Source organism: Doryrhamphus excisus, linkage group LG16 (assembly GCF_037039965.1).
Source record: "Doryrhamphus excisus strain RoL-2023G ecotype Guam linkage group LG16, RoL_Dexc_Guam_v1.1, whole genome shotgun sequence".
NCBI lineage: Eukaryota > Metazoa > Chordata > Actinopteri > Syngnathiformes > Syngnathidae > Doryrhamphus > Doryrhamphus excisus.
In genome coordinates, this window is record NC_136372.1 from 15,089,198 (window position 1) to 15,113,509 (window position 24,312).

General features: G+C 36.9%; 1 protein-coding gene across 3 annotated transcripts in view; it reads right to left on the bottom strand.

The window, feature by feature from the left end:
* LOC131103732 (voltage-dependent T-type calcium channel subunit alpha-1I) overlaps positions 1 to 24,312 on the bottom strand; it is a 193,355-nt gene that overhangs the window by 120,129 nt on the left and 48,914 nt on the right. For all 3 annotated transcript variants that reach the window (XM_078797562.1, XM_078797561.1, XM_078797560.1), the window contains one exon: positions 18,001 to 18,267. In XM_078797562.1, the coding sequence (XP_078653688.1) occupies positions 18,001 to 18,250 (250 nt within the window). In that variant the 5' untranslated portion in view covers positions 18,251 to 18,267. The remainder of the gene's footprint in view (positions 1 to 18,000; positions 18,268 to 24,312) is intronic.

The following is a 24,312-nucleotide window of genomic DNA, read 5'->3' on the forward strand; positions in this document are numbered from 1 at the left end:
CACACACACATCTGTGTGTGCATTCACAACACAAGAGGAGACTGGAACTAATTTGACCAAAGTCCTTAAACGACTCAAACAAGCAAGTATAAAATGTTATTTTAAATAAATGTATCATTTCAGGTTGCACAGTGGACGAGTGGTTAGCGATCAGACCTCACAGCAAGGAGACCCAAGTTCAATTCCATCTTCGTGTGGAGTTTGCATGTTCTCCGGTTTCCTCCCACATGCCAAAAACATGCTAGGTTAATTAGCGACTCCAAATTGTCCATAGGTATGAATGTGAGTGTGAATGGTTGTTTGTCTATATGTGCCCTGTGATTGGCTGGCCACCAGTCCAGGGTGTACCCCGCCTCTCGCCCCAAAGACAGCTGGGATAGGCTCCAGCATACCCATGAGGATAAGCGGTAGAAAATGAATAAATGAATGAAATGAATGTATGTGCACTTGCGGGGGGGTGGGGGGGGCGTACAACAATGAATCTCACACACAATAAAACTAAAATAAAGTAAAATTATTCCAACAACATGCATGCTAGGTTAATTGGCGACTCCAAATTGTCCATAGATATGAATGTGAGTGTGAATGGTTGTTTGTCTATATGTGCCCTGTGATTGGCTGGCCACCAGTCCAGGGTGTATCCTGCCTCTCGCCCCAAAGACAGCTGGGATAGGCTCCAGCATACCCATGACCCTTGTGTGGATAAGTGGTAGAAAATGAATGAATGAATGTGCACTTGGGGGGGACGTACAACAATGAATCTTGCACACAATAAAACTAAAATAAAGTAAAATTATTCCAACAACATGCATGCTAGGTTAATTGGCGACTCCAAATTGTCCATAGGTATGAATGTGAGTGTGAATGGTTGTTTGTCTATATGTGCCCTGTGATTGGCTGGCCACCAGTCCAGGGTGTACGCCACCTCTCGCCTGAAGACAGCTGGGATAGGCTCCAGCATACCCATGACCCTTGTGAGGATAAGCGGTAGAAAATGAATGAATGAATGTGCACTTGGGGGGGGGGCGTACAACAATGACTCTCACACACAATAAAACTAAAATAAAGTAAAATTATTCCAACAACATGCATGCTAGGTTAATTGGCGACCCCAGATTGTCAATAGGTATGAATGCGAGTGTGAATGGTTGTTTGTCTATATGTGCCCTGTGATTGGCTGGCCACCAGTCCTCGCTCTGAAAACAGCTGGGATAGGCTCCAGCATACCCATGACCCTGATCCAGTCAAGTTGGTGTTGAGTTTTACAGAAAATAAACATCCAAGATTGTGATCAAACTCACACCCTCTCCTTAAAAGGCGGCAGCTGTACCATTACACCATAAGAGCTGAATTATATTACTCTTCTACATTCTTTGTCCTGCCTCAAAGACGTATTGCTCGATGCCACACGGCGTCCAATCACCTTAAACAAAACAGCTTTCTTTATGGCAGCTTGCTGTTCCTTTAATTCAGTGTTGACATAACAACCTGTTGGTCGCGTCGGCCAAATCAATGGAGCAAATTACGAGATATTGATATGTTATTAAAAGTGTTTAGGGAGTAATGCCTGCCTTAGTACTCACTATCTCATTTATTTGACTGGGAATTGAGCCAAACACACACACACACACACACACACACACACAGTAAATCCCCTGCCAAGAAACTAAATTGCGCAAAATTGTGTTGTCAGGTCGTGTTTGCAAGGTGAAACACAAAGTAGGGTTTTACCCAAGGACGCCAGGTGTTGGGGAACTAGGATAATAGTTGTTTTCCGAGTCTACGTTAATCATTATAAATCATAAATAAAAATCTCTTCATATTTCCGTGTGTATGTCTCCAAGCTGGCAGGAAGAGGTTTCACTCGCTCTGGTTAAGGGCATCTAAAGGGCAACGTCTGTCAAATCCAACCTTTTTTTGACTCGCAAGTTATGATCGGTGCATTTCTATATTTTAGTTTTTACTAAAGTTCCTTACAAGAAGTGCAGTATTAAGAGTTTCAGCATGCAGTACTGTTCTTATACAGCACAGTTGTAGTACAAGTCATAATATTATATACATATACACACGTATATGACAAGGTGGTGGAAAAATATACATATTTTAAAGCCATAATATTATGACAACCATGGTTGTGAAAAAAGTTACTATGGGAATATCAAAGATAGAAAATAGAATAAAAATAGAATATTAAAAACGGCAAAAATTAAAAAAAAAAAACAAGGAAAATAAACTAATATTATGAGGAACATGAGCTGAAGTATTAAGGAAAATAATTTTTTTTTTTTAATAAATAAAGTGAAAATATGTGAATCACGTCATAATATTACAGAAAAAATATTATTACTGAAGAAGAAAAACAGCAAAACCAGATATAAAAAAAGCAAAAACTACCATAGTTCACAGTTTATTAATACGCACTTTCAGCTAAATCACAACGTTGGGATGCATTTTTTTGCTTCGCAAAATATCAACATGGTGCCTGCACGCAGTACTACAAGTCATAATATAGTTTGTATATAAATAAATAAAATATTAATCATACATAATTAATAAATAAATTATATATATATAAAATTAATAAATATAAATAAAAAAATTAAGCCATAATATTATGAAGCCATAATATTATGACAACCATGGTTGTGAAAAAAGTTATAATATTATGGGAATATTAAAGATAGAAAATAGAAAATTAAAAACAGCAAAAATTAAAAAAAAAGCCCAAGTAAAATAGACTAATATGGGGAACAATAAAGTCATTTCAGTATCAATTAGAGTTGAAATATTAAGGAAAATAAGGTTAGTGCGCAGACCTCACAGCTAGGAGACCAGGGTTCAATTCCACCCTCGGCCATCTCTGTGTGGAGTTTGCATGTTCTCCCCGTGCATGCGTGGGTTTTCTCCGGGTACTCCGGTTTCCTCCCACATTCCAAAAACATGCTAGGTTAATTAGCGACTCCAAATTGTCCATAGGTATGAATGTGAGTGTGAATGGTTGTTTGCCTATATGTGCCCTGTGATTGGCTGGCCACCACTGTCTCGCTTGAAGACAGCTGGGATAGGCTCCAGCACCCCCTGCGACTTTTGTGAGGAAAAACGGTAGAAAATGAATGAATGAACGTGCACTTGGTACAACAATGAATCTTGCACACAATAAAACTAAAATAAAGTAAAATTATTCCAACAACATGCATGCTAGGTTAATTGGCGACTCCAAATTGTCCATAGGTATGAATGTGAGTGTGAATGGTTGTTTGTCTATATGTGCCCTGTGATTGGCTGGCCACCAGTCCAGGGTGTACCCTGCCTCTCACTTGAAGACAGCTGGGATAGGCTCCAGCATACCCATGACCCTTGTGAGGATAAGCAGTAGAAAATTAATGAATGAACGTGCACTTGGTACAACAATGAATCTCGCACACAATAAAACTAAAATAAAGTAAAATTATTCCAACAACATGCATGCTAGGTTAATTGGCGACTCCAAATTGTCCATAGGTATGAATGTGAGTGTGAATGGTTGTTTGCCTATATGTGCCCTGTGATTGGCTGGCCACCAGTCCAGGGTGTACCCCGCCTCTCGTCTGAATACAGCTGTTATAGGCTCCAGCACCCCCGCAACCCTCGTGAGGAAAAGCGATAGAAAATGAATGAATGAATGAATAAAGACCCGTGATCCAAAACCACCAGCTGTTGTAGACCATCATCTCCTTTTAATACGAGCTATACTACCATAAAAACCGTAGTGTTACTACACGGTTAACATGCAGTATTATTGCTTTCCTTCCTCTACCAAAAGTCTACAGAGGGTGTAAAAATGATGACATGGCAGCGCTCCCACACAGTCAGAGTCACCAGACAAGAGTGTGACAAGAGTAGAGAAGATATCACTCGCCCTCCCACGGGAAAAAAATAGACTCTGGAAATACGCAAAGCTAGACTCAATTTCCTAATCGCCGTCACATTTGTGGTCATTAAGTGATGAAACGAAACGTCTCGCTGGTTTTTTCTTTCTTTGTCCAATTCTAAGCTGATTCCGACTAAGACTGTAGCTACGGTGGAGGACGTGATACGTTGACAAGTTTTCAGAAGAAAGTCACCAGGTCAGCGACTTTGGTTCAACACGTGTGTTGGGAAGCTTAAAGCTGGCCTTTCATGACCTAAGCTGAAAGGATCATTGGGGGTGCAGATAGCAGCAATCGGCTAATGTAAATATTATACAGCATTTCCAGTAAAGGATTTATGTTGACCATGATCCATATATGTGCAGCATATATCCGACAGCTGGGATTACGGATATACGAGATGGGTGTTGACAGTGACAAAGCATTGCTATTTCAGCAGGTTTCTCGTGGTCAGTAACTTTTTTTTTTGTTTGTTTGTATAGTTTCTGCCACTTTTTACACTACACAGCTCGGATTAGCTCGAATTTAGCAACAGGGCACATATACACAAACAACCATTCACACTCACATTCATACCTATGGACAATTTGGAGTCGCCAATTAACCTAGCATGCATGTTGTTGGAATAATTTTACTTTATTTTAGTTTTATTGTGTGTGAGATTCATTGTTGTACGCCCCCCAAGTGCACATTCATTCATTTTCTACCGCTTATCCTCACGAGGGTCATGGGTATGCTGGAGCCTATCCCAGCTGTCTTCGGGCGAGAGGTGGGGTACACCCTGGACTGGTGGCCAGCCAATCACAGGGCACATATAGACAAACAACCATTCACACTCACATTCATACCTATGGACAATTTGGAGTCGCTAATTAACCTAGCATGCATGTTATTGGAATAATTTTACTTTATTTTAGTTTTATTGTGTGTGAGACTCATTGTTGTACTTTGTATGGAAAATGTTGAAATAGAATGATTCCTGTTTTGTCCCCCCTCCCCCCAAGTGCACATTCAGTCATTCATTAATTCTCTACCGCTTATCCTCACGAGGGTCATGGGTATGCTGGAGCCTATCCCAGCTGTCTTCGGGGCGAGAGGCAGGGTACACCCTGGACTGGTGGCCAGCCAATCACAGGGCACATATAGACAAACAACCATTCACACTCACATTCATACCTATGGACAATTTGGAGTCGCCAATTAACCTAGCATGAATGTTGTTGGAATAATTTTACTTTATTTTGGTTTTATTGTGTGTGAGATTCATTGTTACACTTGTTGCAGCTTCTAGGTATATATTTTTAACATTGTTAGAGACCTCTAGATGTAGTATAACAACCCTATAATCACAGTTACACTCCTATTACCAAATATAGCAAACATCATTAAAGGAAATTGGCAATTAATTTGTTTATTTTCTACCAGCCAATCACAGGGCACATATAGACTAGAATGGAACCGAGGTCTTCTCCTGACTGTGCAGCTCACATGCTAACCACTCTTGCACCGCGCGGCCTGAGCAGAAGTTGCCATCACCACAGCAATTAGAGACTTCAAGCTCTCCTCTGCTGTCAGGAGGAAGAAAGACGACACACACGCCATCCGTCCTCTGCGCTGACAGGGATTGGGCAAGAGTTCACTCCGCCATGGTGGGAACTATCCCTCTTCCTCCTCGTCACGCTGCCTTTTGAAGAAGAGTGCTAACTAGCAATCTCTCACTTCACTTCACCACCACCACCACCCCGGATGAGCCCCCGTTTTTTTTCCTCTTTCATCCATCTTTCTTTCAGGGGGAGGTTTGTCCTTCGCTGTGCTTTTCTTGTACAAACTGCAGAATAATTATCCCGCCAGCGCCATCTTACCTCGCCGCTTTTTCATCTTTAAGCGTTCATTATATTCCAATTTGCCGCGTCCGTGTGCCGCTCATTTCTCCAACCGAGTTCATTGCTGATTTATGGAGTGGAGTCACCGCCAGAAAAAACTAACTATACCGAGACCTGATGATATCTTAACGTGACTTTGGAAACCGTTCCACCGTTCAATGTCGCTGATTGAAGAGGAGGAGAGGAGTTTGCTAGCAAATTTAACGGGGCGTTATTTATTGTGACATATTCAGAGTGATGCTAAATATGGCTTTTCTGGAGCAAATGATAGCACGGGGGTGTCCAACCTTGTTACACTGGGGAAAAATAAGGGATGCAGCGGCCATTTTTGATGTTTTGTAAAGTATTGTATATATTGAAAGACAAAACAGTAACTCTTCTGTGGATTAAAGGTGAAAAAGCTAATTATTAGAATAAACTTTGCCCTTTTTTCTGTTGTTTTTGTTGCTGAATTTGCCAAATATTTCAAATTTCTACAAAAAATAAGCCTGTAAAAGTTTTTGTTGAATTTGCCAAATATTTCAATTTTCTACTAAAAATAAGCTTGTAAAAATGTTTCCTTTTTTTTGTTGAATTTGCCAAATATTTCAAATTTCTACTAAAAATAAGCTTGTAAAAACTTTGCCTATTTTCTTTATTGAATTTGCCAAAAATTTCACATTTCTACTAAAAATAAGCTTCTAAAAATTTTTCCTGTTGTTTTTTTTTTGTTGAATTTGCCAAATATTTCAAATTTCTACTAAAAATAAGCTTGTAAAATGTTTTCCTTTTTTTGTTGAATTTGCCTAATATTTCAAATTTCTACTAAAAATAAGCTTGTAAAAATGTTTCCTGTTTTTTTGTTGAATTTGGCAAATATTTCAAATTTCTACTAAAAATAACCTTGTAAAAAATTTTCCTATTGTTTTTTTTTATTGAATTTGCCAGAAAATTCCCATTTCTACTAAAAATAAGCTTCTAAAAAATTTTCCTGTTGTTTTTTTTTGTTGAATTCGCCAAATATTTCAAATTTCTACTAAAAATAAGCTTGTAAAATGTTTTCCTTTTTTTGTTGAATTTGCCTAATATTTCAAATTTCTACAAAAAATAAGCTTGTAAAAATGTTTCCTGTTTTTTTGTTGAATTTGGCAAATATTTCAAATTTCTACTAAAAATAACCTTGTAAAAAATTTTCCTATTGTTTTTTTTTATTGAATTTGCCAGAAAATTCCCATTTCTACTAAAAATAAGCTTCTAAAAAATTTTCCTGTTGTTTTTTTTTGTTGAATTCGCCAAATATTTCAAATTTCTACTAAAAATAAGCTTGTAAAATGTTTTCCTTTTTTTGTTGAATTTGCCTAATATTTCAAATTTCTACAAAAAATAAGCTTGTAAAAATGTTTCCTGTTTTTTTGTTGAATTTGCCAAATATTTCAAATTTCTACTAAAAATAACCTTGTAAAAAATTTTCCTATTGTTTTTTTTATTGAATTTGCCAGAAAATTCCCATTTCTACTAAAAATAAGCTTCTAAAAAATTTTCCTGTTTTTTTTTGTTGAATTCGCCAAATATTTCAAATTTCTACTAAAAATAAGCTTGTAAAATGTTTTCCTTTTTTTGTTGAATTTGCCTAATATTTCAAATTTCTACAAAAAATAAGCTTGTAAAAATGTTTCCTGTTTTTTTGTTGAATTTGCCAAATATTTCAAATTTCTACTAAAAATAACCTTGTAAAAAATTTTCCTATTGTTTTTTTTTTGAATTTGCCAGAAAATTCCCATTTCTACTTAAAATAAGCTTCTAAAAAATTTTCCTGTTGTTTTTTTTTGTTGAATTCGCCAAATATTTCAAATTTCTACTAAAAATAAGCTTGTAAAATGTTTTCCTTTTTTGTTGAATTTGCCTAATATTTCAAATTTCTACTAAAAATAAGCTTGTAAAAATTTTTCCTGCTTTTTTGTTGAATTTGCCAAATATTTCAAATTTCTACTAAAAATAACCTTGTAAAAAATGTTCCTGTTGTTTTTTTTTTATTGAATTTGCCAGAAATTTCCCATTTCTACTAAAAATAAGCTTCTAAAAATTTTTCCTGTTGTTTTTTTTTTGTTGAATTCGCCAAATATTTCAAATTTCTACTAAAAATAAGCTTGTAAAATGTTTTCCTTTTTTGTTGAATTTGCCTAATATTTCAAATTTCTACTAAAAATAAGCTTGTAAAAATTTTTCCTGCTTTTTTGTTGAATTTGCCAAATATTTCAAATTTCTACTAAAAATAACCTTGTAAAAAATGTTCCTGTTGTTTTTTTTTTATTGAATTTGCCAGAAATTTCCCATTTCTACTAAAAATAAGCTTCTAAAAATTTTTCCTGTTGTTTTTTTTTTGTTGAATTCGCCAAATATTTCAAATTTCTACTAAAAATAAGCTTGTAAAATGTTTTCCTTTTTTTTGTTGAATTTGCCAAATATTTAAAATTTCTACTAAAAATAAGCTTGTAAAAAAATTTCCTGTTGTTTTTTTTGTTGAATTTGCCAAATATTTCAAATTTCTACTAAAAATATGCTTGTAAAAATTTTTCCTGTTTTTTTTGTTGAATTTGCCAAATATTTCAAATTTCTACTAAAAAATAAGCTTGTAAAATATTTTCCTGTAAAATGATTTCATTTGCATAACATTTTTTTCTCATATTATACTTCAAAATAATATTTCACCTTTATTTGACCTTATTTTTCTTCATAAAGTTACAAGTTTATTCTTGTGAAGTTTTGTCTTTTTTCCTTCTTAAAATAAAATAACTTTATTCGAATTAAATTACATTTTTCCCCCCAACTAATTAAAATTTCTTTTTGTAAATTTCACTCCTGTATTAGGTTTATATTTTTCTAATATTTTGATTTTATCCGCATAATGTAAATCAATTTTCCAACAATTCAGATTTTTTTGTTTTGTTTCTTGTAATATAACAACTTTAAAAATCTTTTTTTTTAATATTTCATTTTCATGCTAATACGTCATTTTTACGAATTTCAACTTTTTCCTTGGTAGATTAATTTTGTTTTCTTAATTTGACTTTATTATTTTGACTTTAATATTTAATATGTTGCTGCTGCATTTTCAAAACTTATGTCTATGACATGTCCACTGTTAAGTAGTGACATATTTATCCAAATATAAGACAAAATCATCCAAATCAAGCACAGCCAAGATTCCCAATCAGTGTCACGCCGGGCACGGTGCCAATCCTGGCGCTGCCAGAGTCCCAGGACTTGCCCTCTGAATGTGAAAAGGACACGGTGAAGCCATTAGATTGTAATTCTAATTGCTACACAGACATTCATAGCATGACACACACGGCCTCATATATAGCTGCAAAGACAAAAAAAAAATAAAAAAAAAATACTGTTCTCCAAAGCCATGAAAGGCCGTGCGATCTGCTGGTCTCCTTGATATTGTAATGAGTCTTCTTGGTCTGCTAATACGCTCATAAGTATTCATTACTGAGGGGTAGACCTCAAAGCCGCTGCTGCAAGTGGCCAAATGGAACCCGCGGAAACATTCTGATGATCAATCAAAAAAAAAAAAAAAACACAGAATATTCATAAACATCCCCCAATGACTCACACGGCTTCGACACCTGAACACTAAAACTGAAACACGGCCGACAAAATCTCTCTTCTGTTTTTTTCTGTCTGCACCAAAACTCACCAAAATCACTCAAGTCCATAATAATCAAGTCCATAATTCCTTCAAACAAATTAACACTGGCTCATGAATATGAATTAAGATTTAATATAGACTAGAGTTTAACAGTTCCACACCCAACCGTGACCAGAAAATAGAATTCCTTACTTCTAAGTATATATTTCTAACATTGTTAGAGACCTCTAGATGTAACATAACAACCCTATAATCACAGTTACACTCCTATTACCAAATATAACAAACATAATTAGAGGAAATTGATAATTTATTCATTTATTTCCTACTGCTTATCCTCACAAGGGTAACGGGGGTGCTGGAGCCTATCCCAGCCGTCTTCAAGCGAGAGGTAGGGTACACCCTGGACTGGTCGCCAGCCAATCACAGGGCACATATAGACAAACAATCATTCACACTCACATTCATGCATGTTTGAATAATTTTACTTTATTTTAGTTTTATTGTGTAAGAGATTCATTGTTGTACTTTGTATGGAAAATGTTGAAATAGAATTATTCATGTTTTGTCCCCCCAAGTGCACATTCATTCATTTTCTACCACTTATCCTCACGAGGGTCATGGGTATGCTGGAGCCTATCACAGTTACACTCCTATTACCAAATATAACAAACATAATTAGAGGAAATTAGCAATTCATTCATTCATTATTTTCTACTGCTTAACCTCACGAGGGTCGCAGGGATGCTGGAGCCTATCCCAGCTGTTTTTGGGCGAAAGGCGGGGTACACCCTGGACTGGTGGCCAGCCAATCACAGGGCACATATAGACAAACAACCATTCACACTCACATTCATACCTATGAACAATTTGGAGTCGCTAATTAACCTAGCATGTTTTTGGAATGTGGGAGGAAACCGGAATACCCGGAGAAAACCAATACATGCACGGGGAGAACATGCAAACTCCACACAGAGATGGCTGAGAGTGGAATCAAACTCGTGTTGCCTAGCTGTGTGGCCTGCGCGTTAACCACTCGGACACCATGCAGCCTGGAAATTGGACATATACGACATACATAAGACTCAGAGTGGGAGGGGCGGACAGGAAGTGATGTTGGGGATTATTGTGTCAAATTTAAAAAAAAAAAAGCTTGTTATTCCAATCTGGTGCTTGTGTGTCATTACAATGTAGAATACTTAACTTAGTCATTTTTATGCTTGAAAATACTTAAGTGAGGTAAATTAAGGTACTTTTATTTACCAATAGATCATAATGAAAATATTTTATACTGTACATGTAAACCGAAAGGATTATTGTAGTGAATTAATTATGAGATTAATGTAAATAAATAATCCTGTTTCCTCATCTTTTTAGCCCCCATTTTGACATTGAAACAGTCGCCTAGTGGGCGTGGCTAGTGTGGTTTTTTTTGGTTTTTTTTTTTTTAAACTGTCCAATTCACAAATGCTGCCTAACAACAACACCTCCCCAGAAAATGAACTGAATTAATTTGTTTTGGAGTAACTTACCCCCCCCCCCCCACACACACTCATCTACATAACCAAACATCCTCAGCTCTGGTGTCGTATCTCATTAGAAAGTGCAATAATATGACGCCTGATGGCTGTTTGGGTTTGTCTGTGGTCGAAGCATCCGACTATTGTTAGCTTGTCATTCTTTTCCCACCATTCGCTGGAGGAAGATAATAAAAAAAAATAATAATATTTAAAAAAAAAAACGTACAGTGCTGCACGCTACACACCAAAGTGAAGGGAATCATGTTGGAATTCGTCCTCCTTTTGACTGCCAATGTTTCTGCACCCTTGTGTAAAATAAATAAATTAATTTAAAAAAAAAAGGGGACGTATAGTGAAGACTTCATCAAGAATCGTGCTTTGTGGCCTTTTGGGAAATAACGTGAATCTTCTGCAATTGAAAAGTTATTAGTTTCATTTTAAAGTCCCTTTACATGTACCACATTTTAACACGAGAATACTATACCTACTCATGTACAAAACTGATACATTCCCTCCATTGAACTCTATTATAATTTTATTTTCTGTATAATTCCAATACTTTACATTTCCTGATTAAATACAGGGCAGAAACTATAAATTTCTATTTCCCAGCATACAGAGTGTCCCTGAATGCATCTGGTATTGTTATAATGACAATAAGGAAGTGGCGTCCCCAGGGTGAAGGGAGTAAAGGTGGATATGCATACAGTATGTTGATGATGCAGATACAAAACAGACAGTGTGGGGATGCTCCACTGTGCTTCCGTCTGCCGTCATAACAGAAAGGCACGCTTGCTCCGGTGCGCATGCGTTAATTACACTCAAAAATGGCGCAAATTTAAATAAATTAGTTCCTGCGTTTAACACTGAATTTGTGACAGCCTTAATTATTCATGAAATAATGCATAAAGCTAAAAAATAACCAATTACCAACCAATACTTCTCTACAAGAGAGGAGAAATATGATCTCAGGGAAGAACTACATTTGAAACACTTCTATGCTAGGACTATGTTAAAAAGCCATAGCATTTCAGTATGGGGAATCAAACTATGGAATGGATTGCGTAAGGAACTCGAACGATGAGCCAATTCAAGAAACAATACAAGCAGTTGATGTTTGCTAAATACAAGGATGAAGAGTCTTGAACCAGTCATGATGTGCTATATATATCACTATATTGACACTTACTATGGTACACATTATGTCATTGGATGCTCATATCACCTCGTACTTCGGTACATGACGAAAAATAACAATAAAAAAATAAATTAAATTAAAATGACAAAAAATTATTTAAAAAATAATATTTTTAAAAAATTTAAATGACAAAAAATAATTAAAAAAATAATAATAAAAACATTAAATTAAATAAAATTAAAATAAATTAAAATTATATTAGAAAGCAGGAAGTGAACAAATGTAACAGTTACTGATTGTAAAAGTACCAGATGGAGGGGTAGGATTTAATAAGCTTTGCTTCTTCCTACTCCTTTTGGACATGTGGAACTGTGAACTGATTACGTGATGCATTCAATTGTAATCTGATGCATGTTCAAATGAAATTAAACCATTACCATTACCAAGATATGAATACTGGGAAGTGTTAATTAAACATAAAGTTTATTATTGTGTGATTGAGAAACAGAAACAGATCCACCTTTTTGTTTTGTCACTTTCGTCTCCAAAATGCGGTCATTTGCAACGTCCTTTGGCTTCATTGTGGGTTATTTTGCAGCCGTTATTAATAGAAAAACTTGCGGTGTTACTGTGTTAGGAAAATGTCTTCCAGTCAATCGGGACACTTTAAGGTGTGAGTGTAAATTCCCTGTAATTACTTGAAGCCGCGGACATTCCCAATGGAAATCTATAGCGGTGATTCACAAGCGGAGCGTTCGATGATATAACTTTGATTGCCGTCCCGAAATATCCTTTTCTTTTTGTTGTCCTTTTCCTTCCCTCTCCTTATTTTGTAACTACTTCATCTTCACCCTCTCGCCTTCCTCTCTGATTGGCTCCTGTGGCGTTCATGCAGAGTGACCGGCCTCTGTGGCCCGTGATGCTCTCTGGCCCTGACAGCTTGTTATCTCCATGGTGACGGATGGCTGAGGCGGTGCCGTGCCTCGCTCTTAACTAGTGCCGAGGATGGAGGACACACCTGGGACACATCATCCACTCTCCGCTCACCTTCCCGTCTTAATGTCGCTCGGATTATCTCTCCATCACTACTTTTGCTTCCTCTTCTTGGTGGAATCTTTCTCTTTTTCTCATTACTCTCTAATCCCTCGCTCACCCGGCACTCATTATTTACTCCGCTGCATGAAGAGCAACATTTGTCCTTTTACCCCGCAGAAACACACGCAATCGTTAATGAGTCGGCAAAGGATAAATAAAACCTATTATAATGATCGGGCTAGGAAATAAACCCCTTTGCTAATGATAATTGAAGATTCAAACCCGAGCTTTTCTCCCCTGCGGTCGAGTCCGAGCTCCATTAGTGAGTCCGGCATCTGCGTCGGGAGTGCAACACTTGTGAAGGAGATTAAAAGTGGTTTTAAAGTGGATTCACAGGACTCGGTGCAGCCGCACACTCGGCACCGACCTTTCTCCCATGCTGCTTCAAGGCAGCGCAGCCTTAATGAGACTGTTTTGGTTTATGAAAAAAGCAGCAAAAATATGGTAATGTTTTGTTTTTTTTTTTACAATTGAATGCATCCCATAATCCAGGGGTCCCCAAACTTTTTCCTGTGAGGGCCACATAACTTTTCCCTGCTCTGATGGGGGGCCGGGGTCAGTTTGTAGCAGAAAATGTAACGATTGCATGGGTGTCTAAACATAAACATTTATTGTTTTCCAGAAAGCCACACAAAACCAAATATTAATAACCCTTTCCGGGATCTTCATGGAAAAAATAAGTCGGAAATAAATAATAACACTATTAATAAAATAAATAATACTAGGTTTTACCGCTTTTTCTTTGCATTGAACAAAAAAAATAATCGTTTTGTCCACTGCAGGTTAAATACCCTGCATTCTGAATCAATTTTTCTCTTACCTAATCTTTTCGCCATTGTTCCGCTCTATTTGACGGGGTGAGTCAAGGATTTTTTTTCTGGGGGGGGAGAGGTATTTATCTGGTGTTGCTCAGGGGGCCGGACCAAAGGTGGAGGCGGGCCAGATCCGGCCCGCGGGCCGTAGTTTGGGGACCCCTGCCATAATCAGTTCACAGTTCCACATGTCCGAAAGAAGTAGGAAGAAGCAAAGCTTATTAAATCCTACCCCTCCATCTGGTACTTTTACAATCAGTAACTGTTTCATTTGTTCACTTCCTGCTTTCCTAATATAATTTTAATTTAAATTTTTTTTACTTAATTTTATTAATTTTTATTTTTTGTCACGTACCGAAGTAGGAGGTGATATGAGCATCCAATGACATAATGTGTACCATAGTAAGTGTCAATATAGTGATATATATAGCACATCATGACTGGTTCAAGACTCTTCATCCTTGTATTTAGCAAACATCAACTGCTTGTATTGTTTCTTGAATTGGCTCATCGTTGTGCATTGTTTGAGTTCCTTACTCAATCCATTCCATAGTTTGATTCCACATACTGAAATGCTATGGCTTTTTAACGTAGTCCTAGCATATAAGTGTTTCAAATGTACTTCTCTTGTAGAGAAGTATTGGATGACATTTTTAGCTAATTAGTTATTTTTAGCCTTATGCATTATTTTAGCTGTTTGAAGATTAACTATATCAGCAAGTTGAAGTATTTGTGATTTCTGAAATATCTTTACATAAAGGCTGAACATTTGATGCAAGTGTGGATCGGGATTCTGCAGGTGTACCTAATAAAGCGTCTTGAAGTATTGTGTGCACCATGACAAGGAGTGTGTGGGGGTGCTCCAGGTGCTGTGCTGCAGCATTGTCAGGCGTGGGAGACATCATTGGAGACACGTGTGTGTGTGTGTGTGTGTGTGTGTGTATCACGGAAGGCCTCTCTTAACTGAGTGGTGGACAGGTTTATTGATCTGCAAAGAGATGGTGAAACGTGGCTTATTACCACCCCGACCCCCACCCCCCACAGCAGGCCTCACAGCAAGAAGACTCGAGCTCAATTCCACCCTCGGCCATCTCTGTGATCCACATTCCAAAAACATGCTAGGTTAATTGGCGACTCCAAATTGTCCATAGGTATGAATGTGAGTGTGAATGGTTGTTTGTCTATATGTGCCCTGTGATTGGCTGGCCACCAGTCCAGGGTGTACCCCGCCTCTTTTCCAAAGACAGCTGGGATAAGCTCCAGCATACTCATGACCCTTGTGAGGATAAGCGCTAGAAAATGAATGAATGTGCACTTGGGGGGGGGGGCACAAAACAAGAATAATTCTATTTCAACATTTTCCATACAAAGTACAACAATGAGTCTCGCACACAATAAAACTAAAATAAAGTAAAATTATTCAAACAACATGCATGCTAGGTTAATTGGCGACTCCAAATTGTCCATAGGTATGAATGTGAGTGTGAATGGTTGTTTGTCTATATGTGCCCTGTGATTGGCTGGCCACCAGTCCAGGGTGTACACCGCCTCTTGCCTGAAGACAGCTGGGATAGGCTCCAGCTTACCCGTGACCCTTGTGAGGATAAGCAGTAGAAAATGAATGAATGCTTATTGTTACAAAATACTTTCTTTTAAGCGTCTGCGTGTGTCTGTAAGTAATGTGCAATGATAATTATATGAGAAATGCAGTATTTTAGACAGCAGTGGTGATTAATTGGGACAGTAATTACATCTAGCTTGGACATTGTAGACCTGAGTGAAGTAGCCCCCCCCGCCTCACTCAAAACGTTTTTGAGTTATTACAGTTTATAACATAGGTCAAGAAAAGGTCGGCCAAACGTGCTCCGAATTGAACCAAAGTGGGGCCATTTTTTCTGTGCAGGTAAAATTAATATTAGTGCTGCTTTTGTTTTTGAGTTATTAATGATTTAAGTTTTGGCCTATTACATAACCAACCCCCATCATGCATCAAAATTGTTCTGCGTCAGCCACTGACTAACTAAATAAACACACACACATTTTCAGTCTATTTTGTGAAATTATTCAGCTAGTTTCTCATTCTTGGTGTATGAAAAATATATACATAAAAAGCTTACTCTGCTGATAGTGCCATCATGAATGCTGGTAAATGCAACTATTAGGGCAGAAAACGCATGAAAAGCAGACTAGTTAACAGACAAACTGAGCTTCAGCAGCATATTTGCAGACTGTGTCCCTTCTCTTGCGGTCAGAAAGAGGTTTAATTGCCTCCAAAGGCCGCGCTATTGTGCCCGTGACAATGATAAGTCATGTGTCGAGAGGCTCTTGAACTAAACAACAAACCACAGCAACATGACTGAGAAAAACCAAGCTGTGTGTGTGTGTCTGTGTGTGTGTCTGTGTGTGTGTCCGCTTTCACTCCGCCTGACGGACGCACACACACGCATGCACGTTCACGCTGCTGCTCAGCGTGGTCTTTTTGTGTCCCTAATGGGAAAGGATCAGCTTCAGCACCACCGCCGCTGTCAGGGAGTGCGGTCGGTCGGTCATCACACACACATTTCATCCGCAATGACACACACACACACACACACACACACACACAAAACCCAGCTGGCACAGAACACAGCAAGTTTTATACCGAATTATGATTGTTCACATAAAATAAACCGTGAGCAAGTTGCTGATTATAAGTACGGCCGTGTTTTCATGGACGTCAATAATCCGATATAAACCCGATAAAGGCGATAAAACGACCTTCTGCACTGACTTTGACCTCATTACGGTTATATTTGATGTAAGCAATAACCAGATTAGAATATGTTGTCCACATCCATACACCAAACTAGACTCATCCTACCTAGTCGTTCAGCAAGAACACTACTACAAACTACAGAGTTGGCCCACCTAGTCTTGGAGCAACGCTAGTCAACACTAGTCTGGCTAGACATCAAGGGACTCTAGTCCGAGTCACCATACACCAAACTAGACTCATCCTACCTAGTCGTTCAGCAAGAACACTACTACAAACGACAGAGTTGGCCCACCAAGTCTTGGAGCAACGCTAGTCAACACTAGTCTGGCTAGACATCAAGGGACTCTAGTCCGAGTCACCATACTAGACATCCATACACCAAACTAGACTCATCCTACCTAGTCGTTCAGCAAGAGCACTACTATAAACTACAGAGTTGGCCCACCTAGTCTTGGAGCAACGCTAGTCAACACTAGTCTGGCTAGACATCAAGGGACTCTAGTCCGAGTCACCATACTAGACATCCATACACCAAACTAGACTCATCCTACCTAGTCGTTCAGCAAGAGCACTACTACAAACTACAGAGTTGGCCCACCTAGTCTTGGAGCAACGCTAGTCAACACTAGTCTGGCTAGACATCAAGGGACTCTAGTCCGAGTCACCATACTAGACATCCATACACCAAACTAGACTCATCCTACCTAGTCGTTCAGCAAGAACACTACTACAAACTACAGAGTTGGCCCACCTAGTCTTGGAGCAACGCTAGTCAACACTAGTCTGGCTAGACATCAAGGGACTCTAGTCCAAGTCACCATACACCAAACTAGACTCATCCTACCTAGTCGTTCAGCAAGAACACTACTACAAACTACAGAGTTGGCCCACCAAGTCTTGGAGCAACGCTAGTCAACACTAGTCTGGCTAGACATCAAGGGACTCTAGTCCAAGTCACCATACACCAAACTAGACTCATCCTACCTAGTCGTTCAGCAAGAACACGACTACAAACTAGAGTTGGCCCACCAAGTCTTGGAGCAACGCTAGTCAACACTAGTCTGGCTAGACATCAAGGGACTCTAGTCCGAGTCACCATACTAGACATCCATACACCAAACTAGACTCATCCTACCTAGTCGTTCAGCAAGAACACGACTACAAACTAGATAAGACGCCCAACCCTGCATAATTGCTCTCGCAAAATGACAACAATGAAATGACGTTGATATCATGAACAGCAAAGTCAAAGGATATGGACTGGAAACCATACGGATGCACCAGCTGCGGGGGCAGGTGGTCTGCTTGAGGCAGAAGAAGACCACGGGCGCCAACTCGGGGAAAGGCACCACGAGCGTACTCAGGTCACTTCCGATGCTGGCGTCATCGCACGGACCCGCTTCCTCGATGATGTCATCCGCCTGCGCCGAGCCGTAGTCCTCGTGCCGCCCTGGCACGGCCGGGGAAATGCTCCCGGGCGGCACGGGACACTCCTCGCTCGTCATGGCAGCCCAACCGAGTTCTGAAAGACAACAGGATATCACATGACGTACATATGTAGCGCATCAACTGTGATTTAATTAGAGTTACCACAGCAATTTACACTTATGCACCAATGCCAAGGAAATCCACATAATGGGATTAATGCTTTAAATACGAGCACATGAATGTGCAAAGAATGAAAGAAACCGACACAAAAAAAGCAGATTTGGGTTTTTTTGTTTTTTTTTTTTGGCTCAGCTCGCCGTCCAAACATCAAACCCGCCAGCCCAACATTGCGAGTCTCGCTGCACAGCAACTGAAGAGCTTGAGCGAATGCATAAGAACATATTGAGCTTGGGAGTCCTCATGCTTTTAACTTGCAGCCAAATGAGGCAGCCAGCATGGACGCAAGCCAAGCTGGACACACACACACTAGCATTGGAAGCGCACAGAGGAATGTTTACATAATTATTTTCAGCGTTTTGATCACGTGTGAATGTCCATCGTCAGTAATTACTACACTGTGGATACGTACATGTGTGTGTGTAAACAACAAGGTGTGTATTTGGGATAAATCCTCCTATGGCAGGATTAAGTGTCAGTGGAGGGAGAGGCTTTGTTTTTATAGCATAATTATATTAAAGGCTATTTATTAGAAGGGAAGAAAAATAGGACAGCGGTGATAGAATAGCCTGCGTGTAATCCTCTCAACAAGAAGCTCATTCAGAAGATCAAAAAATAAAACTCTCACTGCCTCAATGTCGTTATCGCGTATGTACACAACATAAACAGCTTTGATCTTGTTTTGTTTATATGAATCAGTGGATTTAGTATTGTAAATATAAAGACATAAGAAAATTCTGGTTTATTTAATTAATTTGAAAAGTAAAAAAAATGTAATTATTACAAATGACACTTGCACACTTAACATTCAAAGTATAGGAAAGTCCAAATTTAAACCTTAATTTTTTTTGTAAAATTGTCAATATATAAATATATAATTTTTATAACATAAATAACTTAAACATACGTAAATACATAAATCAAAATAAAATAATTTAGAATTTACAGTTTTTAAATGAGTAAAATGTGCAATAAAATATATTCTTAAAATTCTAATACAATATAGGAAATACCAGTATTTTATATAGTAAAAATGTAAAATTATTACAAATGACACTTGCACACTTTTAACATTCAAAGTATAGGAAAATCCAAATTTAAACCTTGAATATTTTTTTGTAAAATTGTCAAAAATATATTTGTAAATATATTGTATTTATATAAATAATATTATTTATATAATATATAAATAATAACTTAAACATACATAAATACATAAATCAAATTAAATTAATTTAGAATTTACAGTTTTTAAATGAGTAAAATGTGGAATAAAATATATTCTTAAAATTCTAATATAGGAAATACCACATTTAAACCTAAAATTATACATTATACATAATAAATAAATGAATAAAATAAAGTACTGTAAATCATAAATAGTATATATTTATTTACAATGAAAAATTGTAATTGTATTTCTATTTACTTAAAATAATTACCAATTTCAAAATACAAGGAATCGTAGTAGTATAATAAAAATATTAAAATTGTAATACATTATTAGCCTACTTTCCACGGCTAACAATTGACTCGCATGCTTTTATATAACACTAAGTGCAAATGGTTTATGTAATCTTAATGACGTTCTTTTGCATTTGCAGTCATTCTGATATCAGCAGGTTTACTTTAAATAAAAAAAGCATGCGTCGGGCATTTTTATTTAAAAGAACGCATAACAGTAAAATACAAAGCGGCTCAATTTGTAGGTCCCATGAAAAAGACAAAGCAAAGGCGGGTAAAAGTAATTTGTAAATGTTTTTTTCCGCGTAGTAATATTGATGCATGCGCGTGTGGATGTGGAATGCAAATACACACAGCAACGCTCACACAAATTAACACCTTTAAATGGAGGAGTAGTTACACAGTCAGCGTTTAGCTGCAGCGCGAGATAAACCACAGAGAAACTGTGCTTGCTTTGCTTTGCACACACACACACACACACACACACACACACACACACACACTGCGACAGTCTGGGCTGGATGGAGAGCATCAGTGAAACATTCTGTGTATCCATCAGGGAGTCTGAGCAGCACAGTTGTCATTAAGGCTGGGTGTTAATATTTGGATTTGTATTATTAGTAGGCCAACCACCATGGCTATCTGGTATATTGTTCAAATATACTTCCTGTTGGTATCAATCAAAGCTGACCATCATTACCTTTCTAAATGCGCACATTTAGTAGCAAATATTTTGAATTGTGTAGCTAATGAAGTAGCATTAGCATTAGCAACACAGGTCAGCCATGTCCTTAATCCTTAATCCCAGTCCGTTTTGGGCAATGTTGGGAGTATCAATCAAAACTGACCTTTAATATCTTTCTAAAGGCGTACATTTAGTAGCAAATTGTTTTAATTGTGCAAATAATGAAGTAGCATTAGCATTCACAGCATTAGCATTAGCAACACAGGTCTGTTTTGGGGAATGTTAGGAGTAATGGTGCTAAAAATAGCAGCGTTTCTAACGTATGTTTAAAAAAAAAATGAACACCTTCCTGGTGGTATAAATGAAAACTGACCATTATCTTTCTAAATGCGTACATTTAGTAGCAAATATTTTTAATTGTGTAGCTAATGAAGTAGCATTAGCATTAGCAACACAGGTCAGACATGTTTATGCAGTCTGTTTTGGGCAATATTATGAGTAACGGCACTGAAAATAGTGTTTCTAATGTATGTTAAAAAAATTACAAATACCTTCCTGGTGGTATCAATAAAAACTGACCAATATTATCTTTCTAAAAGGCGTACATTTAGTAGTAAATTGTTGTAATTGTGCAGCTAATGTAGTAGCATTAGCATTCACAGCATTAGCATTAGCAACACGGTCTGTTTTGGGCAATGTTGGGAGTAATGACGCTAAAATAGCAGTGTTTGTAAGGTATGTTGTTTTTAAAAAAGTAAAATAAAATACCTTCCTGGTGGTATCAATCAAAACTGTCCATCATCATCTTTCTAAAAAAGGACATTTAGTGGGAAATCGTTTTAATTGTGCAGCTAATGTAGTAGCGTTAGCATTCACAGCACTAGCATTAGCAACACAGGTGAGCCATGTTAATGTAGTCTGTTTTGGGGAATGGCGCTGAAAATAGCAGCGTTTCTAATGTATGTTGTTACAAAAATGAATACCTTCCTGGTGGTATTAATCAAAAGTGACCATTGTTATCTTTCTAAAGGCATACATTTAGTAACAAATCGTTGTAATCGTGCAGCTAATGTAGTAGCATTAGCATTCACAGCATTAGTACAGCACTAGCATTAGCAACACAGGTGAGCCATGTTAATGCAGTCTGTTTTGGGCAATGTTGGGAGGAATTGTGCTAAAAACAACAGTGTTTAAGTATGTTGTTAAAAAAAGAAAAATAAAAAATAAAATACCTTCTTGGCAAAACTGACCATCATTATCTTTCTAAAGGAGTACATTTGGTAGCGAATCATTTTAATTGTGCAGCTAATGTTGTAGTATTAACATTCACAGCACTAGCCTTAGCAACACAGGTGCGCCATGTTAATGCAGTCTGTTTTGTGGAATGGCGCTAAAACTAGCAGTGTTTCTAATGTATGTTAAAAAAAAATTATACCTTCCTGGTGGTATCAATCAAAACTGACCAATATTATCTTTATAAAGGTGTACATTTAGTAGAAAATATTTTTAATTGTGTAGCTAATGAAGTAGCATTAGCATTCAGAGCACTAGCATTAGCAACACAGGTCAGCCATGTTAATGCAGTCTGTTTGGGGGCATGTTGGGAGGAATGGCGCTCAAATTAGCAGCATTTCCAATGTATGTTAAAAAAAAATGAACACATTTCTGGTGGTATCAAAAAAAACTGACCAATATTATTTTTCTAAAGGCGTACATTAGTAATTGTGCAGCTAATGTAGTAGTGCATTCGCATTCACAGCACTAGCATTAGCAACACAGGTGAGCCATGTTTATACGGTCTGTTTTCGGCAATGTTGGGAGTAATTGTGCTAAAAATAGCAGTGTTTCTAATTTATGTTAAAAAAAAAACACCTTCCTGGTGGTATCAATCAAAACTGACCTTTATTATCTTTTTAAATGGCGCACATTTAGTTGGAAATGTTTTAATTGTGCGGCTAATGTAGTAACATTAGCATTCACAGCACTAGCATTAGCATTAGCAACAAAGATGAGCCATGTTAATGCAGTCTGTTTTGGGGCATGTTGGGAATAATTGTGCTAAAAATAGCAGCGTTTCTAATTTATTTAAAAAAAAAAAACACCTTCCTGGTGGTATCAATCAAAACTAACCTTTATTATCTTTTTAAAAGGCGTACATTTAGTTGGAAATGTTTTAACTGTGCAGCTAATGTAGTAGCATTAGCAACACAGGTCTGTTTTGGGGCATGTTGGGAGTAATGGCGCCAACAATAGCAGCGTTTCTAATGTAACTAGTTACTATTTCACACGCTACAACACCGTTACCATTACTAGTATGAAATAAGGTGAATTATTATGCACTCAACTAGCAGCTGTTACCCGGTTTTCACACTCATATAACAACGTGAAGTCGAGTATTAGCAAAAATCAAGTCATTGTGACTTTAAATTTAATTTCATACCTTGTAATTTTATATTTAAAAAAAAAAAATTCCATGCTAACTTCACACAGAGATGCCCAAGCGGAGAATCGAACCCAGTTCTTTCCGATCCAAGATGGCAACTAGCATGAAAATAGTTTCACTGAGAGCTTCAGGAATTGGTGAGAGAGTGAGGGAATTTTTTTTGTATGGATTGTGTGTGTCAGTGAACGTCTCCCTTTGTGCACCATGTGATTGGGGACAATGCTGAGCCAAGCAGAGCTGCCACGGTTCTGACTGCTGCACCGACTTAAAAACACCTGGCCGCAACCTCTCAGGAGCTCTTTTGCCTTTCAGTGTGACACGACACAATACAATCAGCTTGGAACACACACACACACACACACACACACACACACACACTCTTGTGTGATTAGAGTGAAAAATGAGCAAGAAGACGGAGCATTTGAGAAACCAAAAGGACACATCCCTGAAGAATGGTGCTATGCATTGATTGTGTGTGCGTCGGCAGAAATGACATCGTTGGCGAAGACGCATCAGAAAACCCTCCAGGCCTTGAGAACGCTACTCATGCGTCACACACCATGCGTACACGTACACACTTATTCCATCTCTTTTTTTTTATTTTTTTAACTTAAACATACATAAATACATAAATCAATTTAAAATAATTTAGAATTTACAGTAAAATGTGCAATAAAATATATTCTTAAAATTCTAGTACAATATAGGAAATACCAGTATTGTATAAAGTAAAAATTTTAAATTATTACAAATGACACTTTTAACATTCAAAGTACGGGAAAGTCCAAATTTAAACCTTAAATGTTTTTTTATAAAATTGTCAAAAATATATTTGTAAATATATTGTATTTATATAATATAATATATAAATAATAACTTAAACATACATAAATACATAAATATAATTAAAATAATTTAGAATTTACAGTAAAATGTGCAATAAAATATATTCTTAAAATTCTAATACAAAATAGGAAATACCACTATTGTATAAAGTAAAAATTTTAAATTATTACAAATGACACTTAACATTCAAAGTATGGGAAAGTCCAAATTTAAACCTTAAATATTTTTTTATAAAATTGTCAAAAATATATTTGTAAATATATTGTATTTATATAATCTAATATATAAATAATAACTTAAACATACATAAATACATAAATCAAATAAATATAATTTAGAATTTACAGTTTTTAAATGAGTAAAATGTGCAATAAAATATATTCTTAAAATTCTAATACAAAATAGGAAATACCAGTATTGTATAAAGTAAAAAATTTAAATTATTACAAATGACACTTAACATTCAAAGTACTTAATATTCAAGTCCAAATTTAAAGCTTAAATATTTTTTTGGTAAAATTGTC